Genomic DNA, 23,244 nt, shown 5'->3' on the forward strand with positions numbered 1-23,244 from the left:
CAATAAATGTTTTAGTTTACAAATATTTTTATACAATAAATGTTTTCTTTCACAAATATTTTTATACAATAAATGTTTTAGTTTACAAATATTTTTATACAATAAATATTTTTATACAATAAATATTTTTATACAATAAATGTTTTAGTTTACAAATATTTTTATACAATAAATGTTTTAGTTTACAAATATTTTTATACAATAAATGTTTTAGTTTACAAATATTTTTATACAATAAATGTTTTAGTTTACAAATATTTTTATACAATAAATGTTTTAGTTTACAAATATTTTTATACAATAAATGTTTTAGTTTACAAATATTTTTATACAATAAATGTTTTCGTTTACAAATATTTTTATATAATTAATGTTTTAGTCTACAAATATTTTTATACAATAAATGTTTTAGTTTACAAATATTTTTATACAATAAATGTTTTAGTTTACAAATATTTTTATACAATAAATTTTTTAGTTTACAAATATTTTTATACAATAAATGTTTTAGTTTACAAATATTTTTATACAATAAATGTTTTAGTTTACAAATATTTTTATACAATAACTATTTGTATACAATAAATGTTTTAGTTTACAAATATTTTTATACAATAAATGTTTTAGTGTACAAATATTTTTATACAATAAATGTTTTAGTTTACAAATATTTTTATACAATAAATATTTGTATACAATAAATGTTTTAGTTTACAAATATTTTTATACAATAAATGTTTTAGTTTACAAATATTTTTATACAATAAATGATTTAGTTTACAAATATTTTTATACAATAAATGTTTTAGTTTAAAAATATTTTTATGCAATAAATATTCTTATACAATAAATGTTTTAGTTTACAAATATTTTTATGCAATAAATGTTTTAGTTTGCAAATATTTTTATACAATAAGTGTTTTTGTTTGCAAATATTTTTATACAATAAATGTTTTAGTTTGCAAATATTTTTATACTATAAATATTTTAGTTTACAAATATTTTGATACAATAAATGTTTTAGTTTACAAATATTTTTATACAATAAATGTTTTAGTTTACAAATATTTTTATACAATAAATGTTTTAGTTTACAAATATTTTTATACAATAAATATTTTTATACAATAAATGTTTTAGTTTACAAATATTTTTATACAATAAATTTTTTAGTTTACAAATATTTTTATACAATAAATGTTTTAGTTTACAAATATTTTTATACAATAAATGTTTTAGTTTACAAATATTTTTATACAATAGATATTTTTATACAATAAATGTTTAGTTTACAAATATTTTCATGCAATAAATGTTTTAGTTTACAAATATTTTTATGCAATAAATGTTGTAGTTTACAAATATTTTTATACAATAAATATTTTAGTTTACAAATATTTTGATACAATAAATGTTTTAGTTTACAAATATTTTTATACAATAAATGTTTTAGTTTACATATATTTTTATACAATACATGTTTTAGTTTACAAATATTTTTATACAATAAATGTTTTAGTTTACAAATATGTTTATACAATAAATGTTTTAGTTTACAAATATGTTTATACAATAAATGTTTTAGTTTACAAATATGTTTATACAATAAATGATTTAGTTTACAAATATTTTTATACAATAAATGTTTTAGTTTACAAATATTTTTATACAATAAATATTCTTATGCAATAAATGTTTTAGTTTACAAATATTTTTATGCAATAAATGTTTTAGTTTACAAATATTTTTATACAATAAATGTTTTAGTTTACAAATATGTTTATACAATAAATATTTGTATACAATAAATGTTTTAGTGTACAAATATTTTTATACAATAAATGTTTTAGTTTACAAATATGTTTATACAATAAATTATTTAGTTTACAAATATTTTTATACAATAAATGTTTTAGTTTACAAATATTTTTATACAATAAATATTCTTATACAATAAATGTTTTAGTTTAAAAATATTTTTATGCAATAAATGTTTTAGTTTACAAATAGTTTTATACAATAAATGTTTTAGTTTACAAATATTTTTATACAATAAATATTTGTATACAATAAATGTTTTAGTTTACAAATATTTTTATACAATAAATGTTTTAGTTTACAAATATTTTTATACAATAAATGATTTAGTTTACAAATATTTTTATACAATAAATATTCTTATACAATAAATGTTTTAGTTTACAAATATTTTTATGCAATAAATGTTTTAGTTTGCAAATATTTTTATACAATAAGTGTTTTAATTTGCAAATATTTTTATACTATAAATATTTTAGTTTACAAATATTTTGATACAATAAATGTTTTAGTTTACAAATATTTTTATACAATAAATGTTTTAGTTTACAAATATTTTTATACAATAAATATTTTGGTTCACAAATATTTTTATACAATAAATGTTTTAGTTTACAAATATTTTAATACAATAAATGTTGTAGTTTACAAATATTTTTATACAATAAATGTTTTAGTTTACAAATATTTTTATACAATAAATGTTTTAGTTTACAAATATTTTTATACAATAAATGTTTTAGTTTACAAATATTTTTATACAATAAATGTTTTAGTTTACAAATATTTTTATACAATAAATATTTTAGTTCACAAATATTTTCATACAATAAATGTTTTCGTTTACAAATATTTTTATACAATAAATGTTTTAGTTTACAAATATTTTTATACAATAAATGTTTTAGTTCACAAATATTTTTATACAATAAATGTTTTAGTTTACAAATATTTTTATACAATAAATGTTTTAGTATACAAATATTTTTATCCAATGAATATTTTTATACAATAAATGTTTTAGTTTACAAATATTTTTATACAATAAATGTTTTAGTTTACAAATATTTTTATACAATAAATATTTTTATACAATAAATGTTTTAGTTTACAAATAATTTTATACAATAAATGGTTTAGTTTACAAATATTTTTATACAATAAATGTTTTAGTTTACAAATATTTTCATGCAATAAATGTTTTAGGTTACAAATATTTTCATGCAATAAATGTTTTAGGTTACAAATATTTTTATGCAATAAATGTTGTAGTTTACAAATATTTTTATACAATAAATATTTTAGTTTACAAATATTTTTATACAATAAATGTTTTAGTTTACAAATATTTTTATACAATAAATATTCTTATACAATAAATGTTTTAGTTTACAAATATTTTTATGCAATAAATGTTTTAGTTTGCAAATATTTTTATACAATAAGCGTTTTTGTTTGCAAATATTTTTATACAATAAATGTTTTAGTTTGCAAATATTTTTATACTATAAATATTTTAGTTTACAAATATTTTGATACAATAAATGTTTTAGTTTACAAATATTTTTATACAATAAATGTTTTAGTTTACAAATATTTTTATACAATAAATGTTTTAGTTTACAAATATTTTTATACTATAAATATTTTAGTTTACAAATATTTTGATACAATAAATGTTTTAGTTTACAAATATTTTTATACAATAAATGTTTTAGTTTACAAATATTTTTATACAATAAATATTTTTATACAATAAATGTTTTAGTTTACAAATATTTTTATACAATAAATTTTTTAGTTTACAAATATTTTTATACAATAAATGTTGTAGTTTACAAATATTTTTATACAATAAATGTTTTAGTTTACAAATATTTTTATACAATACATATTTTTATACAATAAATGTTTTAGTTTACAAATATTTTTATACAATAGATATTTTTATACAATAAATGTTTAGTTTACAAATATTTTCATGCAATAAATGTTTTAGTTTACAAATATTTTTATGCAATAAATGTTGTAGTTTACAAATATTTTTATACAATAAATATTTTAGTTTACAAATATTGTTATACAATAAATGTTTTAGTTTACAAATATTTTTATACAATAAATGTTTTAGTTTACATATATTTTTATACAATAAATGTTTTAGTTTACAAATATTTTTATACAATAAATGTTTTAGTTTACAAATATGTTTATACAATAAATGTTTTAGTTTACAAATATGTTTATACAATAAATGATTTAGTTTACAAATATTTTTATACAATAAATGTTTTAGTTTACAAATATTTTTATACAATAAATATTCTTATACAATAAATGTTTTAGTTTACAAATATTTTTATGCAATAAATGTTTTAGTTTACAAATATTTTTATACAATAAATGTTTTAGTTTACAAATATTTTTATACAATAAATATTTGTATACAATAAATATTTTAGTTTACAAATATTTTTATACAATAAATGTTTTAGTTTACAAATATGTTTATACAATAAATGATTTAGTTTACAAATATTTTTATACAATAAATGTTTTAGTTTACAAATATTTTTATACAATAAATATTCTTATACAATAAATGTTTTAGTTTACAAATATTTTTATGCAATAAATGTTTTAGTTTACAAATATTTTTATACAATAAATGTTTTAGTTTACAAATATTTTTATACAATAAATATTTGTATACAATAAATGTTTTAGTTTACAAATATTTTTATACAATAAATGTTTTAGTTTACAAATATTTTTATACAATAAATGATTTAGTTTACAAATATTTTTATACAATAAATGTTTTAGTTTACAAATATTTTTATACAATAAATATTTTAGTTCACAAATATGTTCATACAATTAATGTTTTCGTTTACAAATATTTTTATACAATTAATGTTTTAGTTTACAAATATTTTTATACAATAAATGTTTTAGTATACAAATATTTTTATCCAATGAATATTTTTATACAATAAATGTTTTAGTTTACAAATATTTTTATACAATAAATGTTTTAGTTTACAAATATTTTTATACAATAAATATTTTTATACAATAAATGTTTTAGTTTACAAATATTTTTATACAGTAAATGTTTTAGTTTACAAATATTTTTATACAATAAATATTCTTATACAATAAATGTTTTAGTTTACAAATATTTTTATGCAATAAATGTTTTAGTTTGCAAATATTTTTATACAATAAGCGTTTTTGGCTGCAAATATGTTTATACAATAAATGTTTTAGTTTGCAAATATTTTTATACTATAAATATTTTAGTTTACAAATATTTTGATACAATAAATGTTTTAGTTTACAAATATTTTTATACAATAAATGTTTTAGTTTACAAATATTTTTATACAATAAATATTTTTATACAATAAATGTTTTAGTTTACAAATATTTTTATACAATAAATTTTTTAGTTTACAAATATTTTTATACAATAAATGTTGTAGTTTACAAATATTTTTATACAATAAATGTTTTAGTTTACAAATATTTTTATACAATACATATTTTTATACAATAAATGTTTTAGTTTACAAATATTTTTATACAATAGATATTTTTATACAATAAATGTTTAGTTTACAAATATTTTCATGCAATAAATGTTTTAGTTTACAAATATTTTTATGCAATAAATGTTGTAGTTTACAAATATTTTTATACAATAAATATTTTAGTTTACAAATATTTTTATACAATAAATGTTTTAGTTTACAAATATTTTTATACAATAAATGTTTTAGTTTACATATATTTTTATACAATAAATGTTTTAGTTTACAAATATTTTTATACAATAAATGTTTTAGTTTACAAATATTTTCATGCAATAAATGTTTTAGGTTACAAATATTTTTATACAATAAATGTCTTAGTTTACAAATATTTTTATACAATAAATGTTTTAGTTTACAAATATTTTTATACAATAAATGTTTTAGTTTACAAATATGTTTATACAATAAATGTTTTAGTTTACAAATATGTTTATACAATAAATGATTTAGTTTACAAATATTCTTATACAATAAGTGTTTTAGTTTGCAAATATTTTTATACTATAAATATTTTAGTTTACAAATATTTTGATACAATAAATGTTTTAGTTTACAAATATTTTTATACAATAAATGTTTTAGTTTACAAATATTTTTATACAATAAATGTTTTAGTTTACAAATATTTTTATACAATAAATATTTTAGTTCACAAATATTTTCATACAATAAATGTTTTCGTTTACAAATATTTTTATACAATAAATGTTTTAGTTTACAAATATTTTTATACAATAAATGTTTTAGTATACAAATATTTTTATCCAATGAATATTTTTATACAATAAATGTTTTAGTTTACAAATATTTTTATACAATAAATGTTTTAGTTTACAAATAATTTTATACAATAAATGGTTTAGTTTACAAATATTTTTATACAATAAATGTTTTAGTTTACAAATATTTTTATGCATTAAATGTTTTAGGTTACAAATATTTTTATGCAATAAATGTTGTAGTTTACAAATATTTTTATACAATAAATATTTTAGTTTACAAATATTTTTATACAGTAAATGTTTTAGTTTACAAATATTTTTATACAATAAATATTCTTATACAATAAATGTTTTAGTTTACAAATATTTTTATGCAATAAATGTTTTAGTTTGCAAATATTTTTATACAATAAGCGTTTTTGGCTGCAAATATTTTTATACAATAAATGTTTTAGTTTGCAAACATTTTTATACTATAAATATTTTAGTTTACAAATATTTTGATACAATAAATGTTTTAGTTTACAAATATTTTGATACAATAAATGTTTTAGTTTACAAATATTTTTATACAATAAATGTTTTAGTTTACAAATATTTTTATACAATAAATATTTTTATACAATAAATGTTTTAGTTTACAAATATTTTTATACAATAAATTTTTTAGTTTACAAATATTTTTATACAATAAATGTTGTAGTTTACAAATATTTTTATACAATAAATGTTTTAGTTTACAAATATTTTTATACAATACATATTTTTATACAATAAATGTTTTAGTTTACAAATATTTTTATACAATAGATATTTTTATACAATAAATGTTTAGTTTACAAATATTTTCATGCAATAAATGTTTTAGTTTACAAATATTTTTATGCAATAAATGTTGTAGTTTACAAATATTTTTATACAATAAATATTTTAGTTTACAAATATTTTTATACAATAAATGTTTTAGTTTACAAATATTTTTATACAATAAATGTTTTAGTTTACATATATTTTTATACAATAAATGTTTTAGTTTACAAATATTTTTATACAATAAATGTTTTAGTTTACAAATATTTTCATGCAATAAATGTTTTAGGTTACAAATATTTTTATACAATAAATGTCTTAGTTTACAAATATTTTTATACAATAAATGTTTTAGTTTACAAATATTTTTATACAATAAATGTTTTAGTTTACAAATACGTTTATACAATAAATGTTTTAGTTTACAAATATGTTTATACAATAAATGATTTAGTTTACAAATATTCTTATACAATAAATGTTTTCGGTTACAAATATTTTTATACAATAAATGTTTTAGTTTACAAATATTTTTATACAATAAATGTTTTAGTTTACAAATATTTTTATACAATAAATGTTTTAGTTTACAAATATTTTTATACAATAAATGTTTTAGTTTACAAATATTTTTATACAATAAATGTTTTAGTTTACAAATATTTTTATACAATAAATATTTTAGTTCACAAATATTTTCATACAATAAATGTTTTCGTTTACAAATATTTTTATACAATAAATGTTTTAGTTTACAAATATTTTTATACAATAAATGTTTTAGTTTACAAATATTTTTATACAATAAATGTTTTAGTTTACAAATATTTTTATACAATAAATGTTTTAGTTTACAAATATTTTTATACAATAAATGTTTTAGTTTACAAATATTTTTATACAATAAATGTTTTAGTATACAAATATTGTTATCCAATGAATATTTTTATACAATAAATGTTTTAGTTTACAAATATTTTTATACAATAAATGTTTTAGTTTACAAATATTTTTATACAATAAATGTTTTAGTTTACAAATATTTTTATACAATAAATATTTTTATACAATAAATGTTTTAGTGTACAAATATTTTTATACAATAAATGTTTTAGTTTACAAATAATTTTATACAATAAATGGTTTAGTTTACAAATATTTTTATACAATAAATGTTTTAGTTTACAAATATTTTCATGCAATAAATGTTTTAGGTTACAAATATTTTTATGCAATAAATGTTGTAGTTTACAAATATTTTTATACAATAAATGTTTTACTTTACAAATATTTTTATACAATAAATATTCTTATACAATAAATGTTTTAGTTTACAAATATTTTTATGCAATAAATGTTTTAGTTTACAAATATTTTTATACAATAAATGTTTTAGTTTACAAATATTTTTATACAATAAATATTTGTATACAATAAATGTTTTAGTTCACAAATATTTTTATACAATAAATGTTTTAGTTTACAAATATGTTTATACAATAAATGATTTAGTTTACAAATATTTTTATACAATAAATGTTTTAGTTTACAAATATTTTTATACAATAAATATTCTTATACAATAAATGTTTTAGTTTACAAATATTTTTATGCAATAAATGTTTTAGTTTACAAATATTTTTATACAATAAATGTTTTAGTTTACAAATATTTTTATACAATAAATATTTGTATACAATAAATGTTTTAGTTTACAAATATTTTTATACAATAAATGTTTTAGTTTACAAATATTTTTATACAATAAATGATTTAGTTTACAAATATTTTTATACAATAAATGTTTTAGTTTACAAATATTTTTATACAATAAATATTCTTATACAATAAATGTTTTAGTTTACAAATATTTTTATGCAATAAATGTTTTAGTTTACAAATATTTTTATACAATAAATGTTTTAGTTTACAAATATTTTTATACAATAAATATTTGTATACAATAAATGTTTTAGTTTACAAATATTTTTATACAATAAATGTTTTAGTTTACAAATATTTTTATACAATAAATGATTTAGTTTACAAATATTTTTATACAATAAATGTTTTAGTTTACAAATATTTTTATACAATAAATATTCTTATACAATAAATGTTTTAGTTTACAAATATTTTTATGCAATAAATGTTTTAGTTTGCAAATATTTTTATACAATAAGTGTTTTAGTGTGCAAATATTTTTATACTATAAATATTTTAGTTTACAAATATTTTTATACAATAAATGTTTTAGTTTACAAATATTTTTATACAATAAATGTTTTAGTTTACAAATATTTTTATACAATAGATATTTTTATACAATAAATGTTTAGTTTACAAATATTTTTATACAATAAATGTTTTAGTTTACAAATATTTTTATACAATAAATGTTTTAGTTTACAAATATTTTTATACAATAAATGTTTTAGTTTACAAATATTTTTATACAATAAATATTTTAGTTCACAAATATTTTCATACAATAAATGTTTTCGTTTACAAATATTTTTATACAATAAATGTTTTAGTTTACAAATATTTTTATACAATAAATGTTTTAGTTTACAAATATTTTTATACAATAAATGTTTTAGTTTACAAATATTTTTACACAATAAATGTTTTAGTTTACAAATATTTTTATACAATAAATGTTTTAGTATACAAATATTTTTATCCAATGAATATTTTTATACAATAAATGTTTTTGTTTACAAATATTTTTATACAATAAATGTTTTAGTTTACAAATATTTTTATACAATAAATATTTTTATACAATAAATGTTTTAGTGTACAAATATTTTTATACAATAAATGTTTTAGTTTACAAATAATTTTATACAATAAATGGTTTAGTTTACAAATATTTTTATACAATAAATGTTTTAGTTTACAAATATTTTCATGCAATAAATGTTTTAGGTTACAAATATTTTTATGCAATAAATGTTGTAGTTTACAAATATTTTTATACAATAAATATTTTAGTTTACAAATATTGTTATACAATAAATGTTTTAGTTTACAAATATTTTTATACAATAAATGTTTTAGTTTACAAATATTTTTATACAATAAATGTTTTAGTTTACAAATATTTTTATACAATAAATGTTTTAGTTTACAAATATTTTTATACAATAAATGTTTTAGTTTACAAATATTTTTATACAATAAATGTTTTAGTTTACAAATATTGTTATACAATAAATGTGTTAGTTTACAAATATTGTTATACAATAAATGTTTTAGTTTACAAATATTTTTATACAATAAATGTTTTAGTTTACAAATATTTTTATACAATAAATGTTTTAGTTTACAAATATTTTTATGCAATAAATGTTTTAGTTTACAAATATTTTTATGCAATAAATGTTTTAGTTTACAAATATGTTTATACAATAAATGTTTTAGTTTACAAATATTTTTATACAATAACTGTTTTAGTTTACAAATATTTTTATACAATAAATGTTTTAGTTTACAAATATTTTTATACAATAAATGTATTCATTCACAAATATTTTTATACAATAAATGTTTTCGTTTACGTATATTTTTATACAATAAATGTTTTAGTTTACAAATATTTTTATACAATAAATGTTTTAGTTTACAAATACAATAAATGTTTTGGTTTACAAATATTTTTATACAATAAACGTTTTAGTTTACAAATATTTTTATACAATAAATGTTTTAGTTTACAAATATTTTTAAACAATAAATGTTTCAGTTTACAAATATTTTTTATAAAATATGCATCATGTGCACTTGAAAGCTAAATTACGATTACAATTTTTGTGATGGGAAAAAAATCTTGTTGGTTATTTATTTACCAAGAAGAAATTGTAGTTATCGCCACCTAACAATCTCTATAAATAAAAATGTAAAAGTATGTTTGTTCGTAACCGATCCTCTAAAAAAGTACTCTACCAATTGCCTCGACATATTGCAATAGCATTTTATCAAGTGTGTATATTTTAAATAAAAAAGAATGCACTATTAAAAAACTTTATTTAAAAAATTGTTTCTTCTCGACAAAAGTTGATCATTTTGAACGCGACAAAAATTCGTTTTTTTTTTGTCATTTTTTTTCTTAGCAATTGTTTTACTATTTCATGGTTTATCTTCATGTATTTACTCTCAAGTAATAATAATAATAAAGAAAATTCTGATGTATCGAAAAATGCCAAAAAAACCTTGATTGTTAGTCACGTGCAAAGAAAAACTTCTTTTACCAATAACGTATTCGTTGCTTTAGCAACGAATACACGATTTGTAAAAAAAGTGGTCAGTATTTTTAACCGTTAAACTAACAAAGATATTCATTTATATTTCCTACTAAATCACATTGCAACATAACAAAATAAATTATATTTTTAAAATTTATTTTAATAAAGGTATACAAACATTTAGTTGGGGGATAGTGGGGACACTTTATACCAAGGTATTTCAAAGCCTAATGTTTCTCATCACAAGATTAGAGAAGATGCTAGGTAACATAATAAGGATGCGACATCTAGCGTGGGATTCATCAGGAACAAAATAAAACATGAAAATATTGATATTATCAGTGGGAATTATATCGAATTCTAAGATAAAGGAGGAGCATATTATATAAAGTGTAATGTAAAAAGGTGTAAAGGGTTTCTATCATAGTCTTAAAGAATGTGGGCAGTTTGTTTTAAGACTCAAGGGGAGGTATAGTGGTGGATAGGTGGTGATCCTATTTCATCCGTATGTAAAATGTATAGAATTTATACAGGTTTTTTTTTTTTTTTTTTTTAATCGATAGATGCAAACGAGCTGACAACAGCACATTGAGATGGTGTATAATTTCAGGCGAAATATGATGATGAATTAAGTAGGATTGAAGAAAAGTAACAGTTATCCCAGCATTATTTATAAGAAGATTATGGTTATAGTGTAATGTTATGAGAATTAATGAAAGCTGTGGAGTGATTACGTAGAGCATTGTGTACTAGTTTAATTTAGTGATGCAAGTGATGGTCCAAAGGAGATTTAAAGGCGTAAGTCATGAGGTGGGTATGGGGGGATAATTCTATAATATCAAATGATATATATTAGATAATATGCAGTAATAATCCTAGGGTTACCCTGTTATTAGGTGTATAGGGAGGAAGGTTGAAGTGTAAGGCAGACGTATAAATATAGGGGAGTAAAGTTGATGGAGGTAGATAAAAATACAAAAAGAAAAAAAAAATTAGGATGTGGACAAATGGTGTGGTGGGATAATAGGGGGAAGAGTATACTACTACTACTACTAATAATAAATAGATAAATAAAGAATAAAAAAAAAAAACGGAGAGTAAAATGAAATGAAAAAAATATAAAAAAACTAAAAGATTTAGTTAAATGAGGGCAGAGATGAATAACTAGGGTACATGTATACAAATATAAGGCACAAAAATATAATGTAAGGGTTTAGCCAGCAGAGCAGAGAGTTTGGTAAACAAATCCCGGAAGATACAAATCTCTATATCAGGAAACTGTCTGCAGATGTTAATATTATAGTCCTAAATTTCCTAGATGCATGGACCACTGACATAATTTATTTATGAACAAGCAAGATGTAAACAACATACTACATTTAGGTTCGTGCATAACGAGAAATGAGTTTTTCCTGTGTGGAGGTTCAGTGAAATGTGTTAATTACGGTAATGAGACAGATTTGCAAATTCAAAGCGAGAGCTTGTCTTATCAGGAGCGATGTAGGAAGGGGACATAACCTCATTCCTAAAAAAAAAAACCAATGAAAAGATTGGGGATTCGGTTAGTTTGAAGGTTGGAGTTGGTGTTTCCACAGTTGTGGTGTGTTTTCCTTATTATATGATACCGTAGGTGTTCCTTGGTTTGGTGTTGATGAATTGTGTTCTTTATTTGTCCTTGGCATATGGGTAAAATGACAAGTTTGAAGTAGAAAAATCCAGGCGGGGTGGAAAATCGGGTCGAATTAAGCCACTCAAAATGGGTTCAGATGCTTTCAATGGGAAGGAAGGTCAGTGTGTGGTGAGTGGTGGAGGCAGGGTTAAGGTTATATGGGGAAGTCGGTTGATGGACCTTAAATGATAGTAAGGAATTTTTGACAGGAGATGTTGGGTATGGAGATATGTGTGTGTGTGTGTGGGGGGGGGTTAGATGGAGATGGAAGTCAATTGCAGGTTGTCGCAAACCTTTAGTGAATTTAAATACAAATATAAATATTTCTGGTTTGAATGTGTTAGGAGTATTTTTTACAAATTGCATGAAGTTTTTGTGTCTTCATTTTCCAATCTTATTTTTTCCTATATAAGCTTCAATGAAATTTGTTGAGCTTTATCTTATCCCGATAAGTCTCTTCTTATAGAATTGAATATACTCTATTCTCCTAACTCTCTAAACTATATATATATATATATATATATATATATATATATAATATAATTTTAGACGTTAAATTAACAAATATATTCATTCATACTTCCTACGCAACTACATTGCAACATAAAAAATAAATCATATTTTAAAAATTCATTTTTGATCCTGCAAGAAGCATAAACAAATAGCAGTTATTGTCGGTGTATTTTTTTTCTTTCTCTTTCTCTCTGTTCCTATTTACTTGCCTCCCCACAAGAGCAGAGTTGGACATAAGGTTGATTAACTGAAAATATTAAAAAGTTTTTTTACATAGTTTTCCATTTAAATTAAAAAATCCTCAAAAGTCATAAAAATCTTAAACTAAAAAAATTACATTGAAAATATTTCAAAATATATACCTGACTTCATTTACTTGGAACTTATTTTGTCCACTAAAAAAATATACTATATTCATAAAAAAGAAACATACTAAATTCATTCAGTCATCAAAAACATACAACAATCATTGTGACGTAGTGTATCACTATAAATGTTGGAAATTGACAGTTTAAAAAATCGAGAAAAAACACCTTCGGAAAAATCAGTGGGGGAAACTAAATACATTATTGCCTAAATGTGTTATAAATTTGAAGAACAGACAATATGCAATTTTTATTCAATATTTCTGGAATGAGTGGTCGGGTTATTATTTACTTGATTTTCCTTATCTTGATTGATTTTATCTTCACTATGTGGAAACCTCAAGCTGTATTCTGTTAATCAGTTTGTAATCTTCAGAAAATTTTAAACCAAACCCTTTATTTAACCTCAACCTCTTATTCTTTGTTGTATGCGTTTAAAAAAATTTCAACAAGTTCTTATTTTTGTATGCATTTTAGAAGACTCCCGCTTTGACACCTGCTCAACAGGAAGCTGCCAAAAAGCGAAAGGAAAGACTCAACCAACTCCAAAACCTTCAGCTAAGAATGGTAATATTATATTGTCTTTTTTTTTGTTTTCATTTTTATTTTAAATTTCATGAGATTAATAAAAATAATCACTTATTAAATGGCTTTTAATCCAAGTGTGATGTTGGTTTAGAGCTGCATAATTATATTAAGTTAAACAAATATTAAAATAGTTAAAAGAATGTTTCTGCTATTAATTTCCAATAGAAAATTAGGTTGTTAAACTAAAAATATAGTAAATATTAATCAAATATAATAAATAAAAATATGCTACACAAAAATCAAATGTAAATAAAATAAATAAAACATGCTACACAAAAATCAAATGTAAATAAAATAAATAAAAACATGCTACACAAAAATCAAATGTAAATAAAATAAATAAAAACATGCTACACAAAAATCAAATGTAAATAAAATAAATAAAAACATGCTACACAAAAATCAAATGTAAATAAAATAAATAAAACATGCTACACAAAAATCAAATGTAAATAAAATAAATAAAAACATGCTACACAAAAATCAAATGTAAATAAAATAAATAAAAACATGCTACACAAAAATCAAATGTAAATAAAATAAATAAAACATGCTACACAAAAATCAAATGTAAATAAAATAAATAAAACATGCTACACAAAAATCAAATGTAAATAAAATAAATAAAACATGCTACACAAAAATCAAATGTAAATAAAGTAAATAAAAGCATGCTACACAAAAATCAAATGTAAATAAAATAAATAAAACATGCTACACAAAAATCAAATGTAAATAAAATAAATAAAACATGCTACACAAAAATCAAATGTAAATAAAATAAAAACATGCTACACAAAAATCAAATGTAAATAAAGTAAATAAAAACATGCTACACAAAAATCAAATGTAAATAAAATAAATAAAACATGCTACACAAAAATCAAATGTAAATAAAATAAATAAAAACATGCTACACAAAATGAAATGTAAATAAAATAAATAAAAACATGCTACACAAAAATCAAATGTAAATAAAATAAATAAAAACATGCTACACAAAAATCAAATGTAAATAAAGTAAATAAAAGCATGCTACACAAAAATCAAATGTAAATAAAATAAATAAAAACATGCTACACAAAAATCAAATGTAAATAAAATAAATAAAAACATGCTACACAAAAATCAAATGTAAATAAAATAAATAAAAACATGCTACACAAAAATCAAATGTAAATAAAATAAATAAAAACATGCTACACAAAAATCAAATGTAAATAAAGTAAATAAAAGCATGCTACACAAAAATCAAATGTAAATAAAATAAATAAAAACATGCTACACAAAAATCAAATGTAAATAAAATAAATAAAAACATGCTACACAAAAATCAAATGTAAATAAAATAAATAAAACATGCTACACAAAAATGAAATATAAATAAAATAAATAAAAACAGTACACAAAAGAAAATATAAATAAAATAAATAAAAACATGATAGAATAAAATCAGATGTGAAAAGAATAAAAACATGCTACACACAAAATCAAATGTAAGTAGACTAAAACATGCGACACAAATCAAATGTAAATAAATTAAAAAATAAAATGAAAATAAAACAAATAAGAATGTGGTAAACAAAAATCGAATGTAAATAAATGTTAAAAACATGCTACACAAAAATCAAATATGAATAAAATACATAAAAACATACTAAGCAAAAGTCAAATGTAAATAAACAAATAAAAACATTCTACACAATAATCAAGGATGAATGAAATAAATAACATGTTACACAAAAATAAAATGTAATGGAAATAGTATTAAAAAACATGAGAGAAAATAAAATCGGCTGTAAATAAAAAAAAAAAATTTTTACAAAAATAAAATGTTCATAAAATAAAAGATAAACAAAACATGTTATTCCCATTGAAATTTGATGTTATTGTAATTTTATTTGAATTATCATACCTTACTTTTTTTAGAAGATTTTTTAATATATAAAATAACTCCTGAAATGGATTATTATTAATTGCATGGGTGCATGTTTAATTCATGATAAATATGTTTGACTCAATGAAAGAAATTTTACAAACAAAAAACATCAAATCGTTTTCGAAATTCCCTTAAATGTATTTCAACTTTTTCACTGTACCAAAATTTTTTGCTACACAAAAGCTTTCTATTATATAATGGTATATTTCAAAACAAAAATCAGAATCGTATTTGGTATTGGAATCGTTAATCAACATTTTCCTGGAATCAGAATCGGAATCAGAAAAATTTAGGAATCGTCCCAACACTAAAGTAGACTAAATAAAATCATGCTACAAAAAAATCAAATGTAAATAAAATAAATAACATGCTACACAAAAATCAAATGTAAATAAAATAAATAAAAACATGCTACACAAAAATCAAATGTAAATAAAATAAATAAAAACATGCTACACAAAAATCAAATGTAAATAAAATAAATAAAAACATGATAGAATAAAATAAAATGTAAATAAAATAAATAAAAAGATGCTTCAGAAAAATCAAATGTAAATGAACTAAATGAAAACAGATTACACAAAAATCAAATGTAAATAAAATAAATAAAAACATGCTACAAAAAAACAAATGTTAATAAGATAAAAAAAACATGTTAGATTAGAATCAAATGTAAAAAAATGAATAATGATATGCTTCAGAAAAATCAAATGTAAGTAGATTATATAAAACATGCTACACAAAAATAAAATGTAAATGAAATAAAAAAAAACCTGATAAACAAAAATAAAATAGAAATAGAAGAAACAAAAACGTGGTACACAAAATATACTGTAAATAAAGTAATTAAAAATATGCTACACAAAAATCAGATGTAAATATAATAAAGACGAGCAGTTCTACGCATGCGCCAGATGACGTCATAACCTGATTTACTTTAAATAGTTGAAAAACTGAACAAATTTCATGTATGTCGCGTTAGGTCAGTTGATTAGCGCGTTGGTTTATTATCTAAACGTTTTGAGTTCGAATCGTGGTGTGAGATGTCTTTTTTTAAAATTTAATATTGAACCAGTTTTATTTAAGCCATTTTTCACGTAACGTTCGTTTTTCTGTTTTTTTTTTTACTTCGCTTATCCACCCCCGACCACACACCCAAAAACACCCGGGTACCCACCGATTTTTAAAAATGTTATCGAAACAGGCTTATTCAAGCCATTTTTCACGTGTTCGGTTTTCTGTTTTCATTGTTCGTTTGCCATACGTTAGTTTTTTGTGTTTTTTTTTCCCGCTTAAGTTTTAACATTGTTTTCTTTTTTTACTTCGCTTATAACAAACAAACCTGGTCATTGACGTCGTCGTCACGCTTGACGACTTCCGGGCGCGCATCTGTCAATTTGGTACTTAAATAAATTCAAACATCTTTCACTAACTCATTCTGGCTGGCCGATTTTATTTTCAAACTTTGCCTCAGGGCTTCGGGTTCGAGGAATAAAAATGAACAAACTTGGTATCATATTAAAGCCCTACCCTCCGGATGACAAATATCGAATTTTGGGCCCATTAGTACCAGTCTAAGGTTGTTAGCTGGGTGTTTTTCTGCAGGGCCCCCCACCAAAAAAGTGACATTTTTTCGTTTTTCCTATGTATGTGATGATCTAATGATATTTATACGAAAGTAAAAAAACGCTTAGTCATTAATGGCGATGTCTGAATTCAATGTTTTTATTAACAGATTCTTATCGGCAAAAAATGCGAAGTACCATACAAATAAAAATATTAATTTAGACGTTATGACAACTTTACCAAAGTTATTAGCAGGTTAAAAATAGTTAGATACGATAGTTAAACTAAACATTACGAGCAAAACATTCCAGAACCAAAAAAAAAAAAAATATGCTTATTAAATAATTAGGTTTGAGACGATACCTTAGTTAAGATTATTTGTTTTTTTTCATACGGCCATTTTCTTTCCATCTTTGTTTATGAGAAATCGGGAGAGAGAGGGGGAGAAAGAGAGAGATGTGTAGAAAGGAAGTGAGAATCGTTTTACTATGTTTTAAGACTTTCCGCCGAATCATTTTTATTATTTAAATCTTTTTATTTGTTTTTTTATGCATATTTCTTCCAATTTTTTACAAATTTATTTTCGACCAAATGACTTATGCAGATAATAAAGTTAAGCAATATGTAGTCTGGTCATTCTCAGATGGGTGACTACTTGGAATTACCAAATGACTTATGCAGATCACGAAAGTTAAGCAATATGTAGTCTGGTCATTCTAAGATGGGTGACTACTTGGGATTTCCAAATGACTTACGCACATCACTAAAGTGAAGCAATATGTAGTCTGGTCATTCTAGGGTGGGTGACTACTTGGGTTTATCAAATGATTTATGCAGATCACTAAAGTTAAGCCATATGTATCAAAGTTTTTATTTTAGTAAGAGTGGTGGCGGAATGTAAGTTAAATCATGTGACATGGTTGTTGAAATTAGTAACATATCCAAAAATTATAAAAAATGATGAAATGTAAGTTATTTTGATGATTTGTTTGTAATGAAAAACCCCCCAAGACAATGTCTCAAAGTTATTATTTTAGACAGGTGAGCGATAATGTAGGTTAAATTGCCGAAATTTGTAACAATCCAAAAATTATGGGATTTAACGAGATACGTTCACATATACACTTACAGATTACCCGGAGTCACCCTGAATTCAATGGGATACATGCAAATGTATCCAAGCAGAATACACGGTCGCCTGGGATGCAAATATATACTAGCAGAATACTTGGCGTTGCCTTGGATTGAATTAGATTGATTGAAATATATACTAACAGAATACCTTGCGTCACCCAGGATTTAATGAGATCGATTGAGATATATACTAGCAAAACACCCAGTCTTGCCCAGGATTGAATGAAATAGGCGAGACTATATATTAGTAAAATACCTGGCATTGCTTGGGATTTGATGAGATAAATGTGTTGTATATTACCTGTCCTTTCATATACATGCTATAAATGACCTACCCTAGGTTAGATACAATTATTTCATATGTGTAATATCTGTCTTATGTAGGTAAAATATTCTTTTGTTCGAAATAACAAATGATACATAAACATACAAAATTCCTCTCTCATAAGAATAACAAATATATTACAAAACCAAATTTTCTCATTGTTTATACGGCCTCGAGCAACGTCGGGTAGCCCCGCTAGTTAAATATAAAGCAAAAAAAAACATGCTACACAAAAATCAAAAGAACATAAAATTCAGGAAAAAATGTCACAAAAATCAAATGTAAATAAAATAAAACACATTCTACACAAAAATCAAAAGTAAATAGAATAAATAAAAACATGCTACACAAAAATCAAATGTAAGTAGACTAAAATAAACATGTGACACAAAAATCAAATGTAAATAACATAAATAAAAAAATGTTATACAAAAATCAAAAGTAAATAAAAGAAATAAAACCATGCTGCACAAAAATCAAATGTAAAAAAAATAAAAAGTTTAAATAAAAACATGATTGAATGAAATGGAATGTAAATCAAATAAATTAAAACATGCCATGTAAAAGATATAGAAAAACATGTGACACAATAATCAAATGTTAAAACATGCCAATGTAAAAGATATAGAAAAACATGTGACACAATAATCAAATGTTAAAAGTAGTGTTGGGACGATTCCTAATTTTTATACGATTCCGATTCCAGAAAAATATTGATTAACGATTCCGATACCAAGTACGATTCCGATTCCGATTCCTAGGGAATTTATTATTTTGAAATATACCAGGTAGTTTTATACTTATGGTCGGTAGTTCCCAAATATGTTCCCTAACTTTGGAAGAGATATTTTATGTCTACACCGTCTTGTTTTGGTTTAAATAAAATTATTATATAGTAAACTAAACGGAAAAATTAGCAAAATTTATTTTAGAGAAAATTTATTTTACTTAATTGGAATACAGAAAAAAAAACTCAAAGAAAATAGAATTTATCCTTCAGAGAAAAAACAAATAAAATAGAATTTATATAACAGAACAAAAACAAGAAAATTAGAGAATAAATACACACGATTCATTATTTTGGTCCTCATAATTAACAGATTTAATGAATTAAATAAAAAAAATATAGCGGAAGAGAAAGAAAATATATACTAATTAAATATAAAAAAGATAAATATTTGATTTAATAATTTATAAATGAACGTGCGTGATGAAAAAAAAACAATATACCACGTGACATGGCGCCGTAGATACAAAATCTTTCCAAAGTTAACGACCATATATGAGAAATACCATTAATCGAAAGTTTTTGTGTTTTATACCAAAAGGTAGGTATAGCGAAAAGTTACAATTAAAGGAATTTCAAAAACGATTTTTTGTTTAGCTATTGATAGTTGTATTTGTGATGGCAGTTCTTCAGACCTCCATAATTCACAAGTAGTTAACACCTATTATTTTTTCTTACTTTTTCATTGCTTTTACACGTTGTTTCTAACGTGAAGAATAAGTTTAGCCAAACTAATTTTGAAATAGGGTATATCAAAGGAACACATATAAAAATGATACCACTATAAAAACAAATGAAATACTAGATAAAATTGAGCAAACATAATTACCAAAATTACAGAAAAAGATAAAAAAACAAAAAATGGTGAAGTTTGTTGAGTGAAATGAATTATTGAAAGAAAATTAATTGAACAAATAGAAATGTTAAATAAAAAAATGTCACATTTCAATATTTTTTTAATAATTAAATTCTCAGGGTTGTCGAAATTAAAAATTAAGTGATTTTTTTTTATTAGACTTCTTTCGAAGCTTGTTACCTTGAAAACTACATTTAAAACCCTGTTTTTTTAAAATAAATTGAAAAATAAATGCAATTAAAAAAATTTAATTGATAATTGAAACTTTAAAAACATATTAAACATTGAAAAATTACTTATCTCACAAATTAACGTCCAATAAAGTAGATCCAGTCTTCATACAGGAATTTGGTTATAATAAATATATCTTTCCCAAACTTAAAAATTAAATTTTTTTTATTTTTTTTATTTTTTATTTTTATTTTTTTTGAGAGAGAGAGAGAGTGCTTTAAAATTGCCGGGGAGTGCCGTCTAAAATTTTAAAGAAGTAAATTTTAGGAGTTTAGTGCCTTTCAAAGACGGTTATCATAATTTATTATCATCATTTAATTTCCTTTTTTTCCTCCCCCCCACACCTTTCCACGTGGTTCAGTAGTTAACCAGTGCTCCTGTTGCTGTCAGTCAGCTATCTTTACCTAAGTTTTAATTTCTAGTTAAAAGAATTTTTCATGAATGGAATCAGCATTTTTAAAAATTATTTTTTTAGTTGTATATATTGTATTTACTCTTTGAAGTTAAGGAGGGTTAAAAAAAAAATGGTGACACCTAGATGGTGACGTAGGCAAAAAAAAAAAAAAAAAAAAAAAAGACACTGCGATTTCGACCCTCACTAATAAAACTGCTCTGAGTGACTAGTTGGTAATTTTTGTTCCTTTTCTTTTTTATTTTGCTCCTCCAATTTATTTGGATGCTTCATAGTTAAATGTTTTAACATGTTGGTTGTGGTCATGTTAGATGGTTTTATTCCTCGTGATATTTTAATTTGCAGACTTTGCAAATGGCTTTCAACTCATCATCTTCAAAAAGACTTTTTTTTGGACTTTGGGCCATATTAGAAAATTCAGTTTATCTGTAAACAAATAATTTACTATTAAATTTTGTTTTAAAGCTAGTCACTTATTTGGATAATTAATTGAAAATAATCTGCTAAAAAAGACAAAAAGAAAAAAATATAAAGGGATGGGGCGGTAAATTGTACCAACCGGTAGTTAACAAAAAAAACTTATAGAATTTAATTTTTGAATTTTGAAACCAATGTATAAAAGTTTACATAATGAAATGCAAATATGCATTTTCGGGTTTGTATTACTGTACACATAGATTCGAAAAAGTTGTCAAAAAACAAATATATAACAAACAAATATTATCAAAGGCAAGATAAGTTACTTTTCTACCAAACTGGGTAATTTTTTTGTTTTTATTCAATGTAACATGTTTATTCAGCTCGAAAAACATGCAGTGTTTACCGATGTATTGGAAAATTCAAAATGGCGCCCGACACTCTCTTTAACATGGTAAGTTCGGGAAAATGTGTTATAAATAATAAACTAGACAAAATACTATTAAAAAAACACCGAATATATGTCAAAATATGTCACGGTAACATATATTGAGCGAGTTTCTAGCAGTATTTTGTCTAGTTTATTATTTATAACATCTTTTCCTGAACTTACCGTGTTAAAGAGAGTTTCGGGCGCCATTTTGAATTTTCCAATACATCGGTAAACACTGTATGCTTTTCGAGCTGAATAAACATGTTACATTGAATAAAAACCCGAAAAATATATCCAGTTAGGTAGAAAAATAACTTATCTTGCCTTTGATAAGATTTATTTGTTATATATTTGTTTTTTGACAACTTTTTCGAATTTATGTGTACAGTAATACAAACCCGCATTTTCTTTTGAATTTTTTTTTTGGTTGACTGTGTTCAATTCACACATGGTTGATGCGGTTCAATATTGCTAAACTATAAGTCCTTAGTAAAATTCTATTTATAAATACTTTTTAAAATGAAATTATTTAATTAATCGTAAATATTATTTAGACATAAAAATTAATTGATTACAAAACCTTTTAAAAATATATATATTAATTTCTTTTTCGTTCGGCAAAAAACTGCGCAAAACACTTTTAATTTTCAGTTTAAAATTCTAGAAAAAAGATTATATTATTCTGCTTTTAATATAATCAAATTCAGGGTTTTATCTTTCTGAAGAAAAAAAAATAATGGATTTTATTTCAATGAAATTAAAAAAAAAACTTGACTGAATTGAATTAATTACCCTTAAATTAACGAAGGG

General features: G+C 20.9%; 1 protein-coding gene across 5 annotated transcripts in view; it reads left to right on the top strand.

Annotated features, from left to right (window-relative positions):
- The window catches only part of LOC145248003 (pre-mRNA-splicing factor syf2-like), a 276,024-nt gene that overhangs the window by 119,770 nt on the left and 133,010 nt on the right, over nt 1-23,244 (top strand). For all 5 annotated transcript variants that reach the window (XM_080109690.1, XM_080109693.1, XM_080109692.1 and 2 more), the window contains one exon: nt 14,224-14,313. In XM_080109690.1, coding sequence (XP_079965816.1) covers nt 14,224-14,313 — 90 coding nt within the window. The remainder of the gene's footprint in view (nt 1-14,223; nt 14,314-23,244) is intronic.

This window comes from Euprymna scolopes, chromosome 26 (assembly GCF_053919585.1).
Source record: "Euprymna scolopes isolate OS-2025 chromosome 26, ASM5391958v1, whole genome shotgun sequence".
Classification (NCBI taxonomy): domain Eukaryota; kingdom Metazoa; phylum Mollusca; class Cephalopoda; order Sepiida; family Sepiolidae; genus Euprymna; species Euprymna scolopes.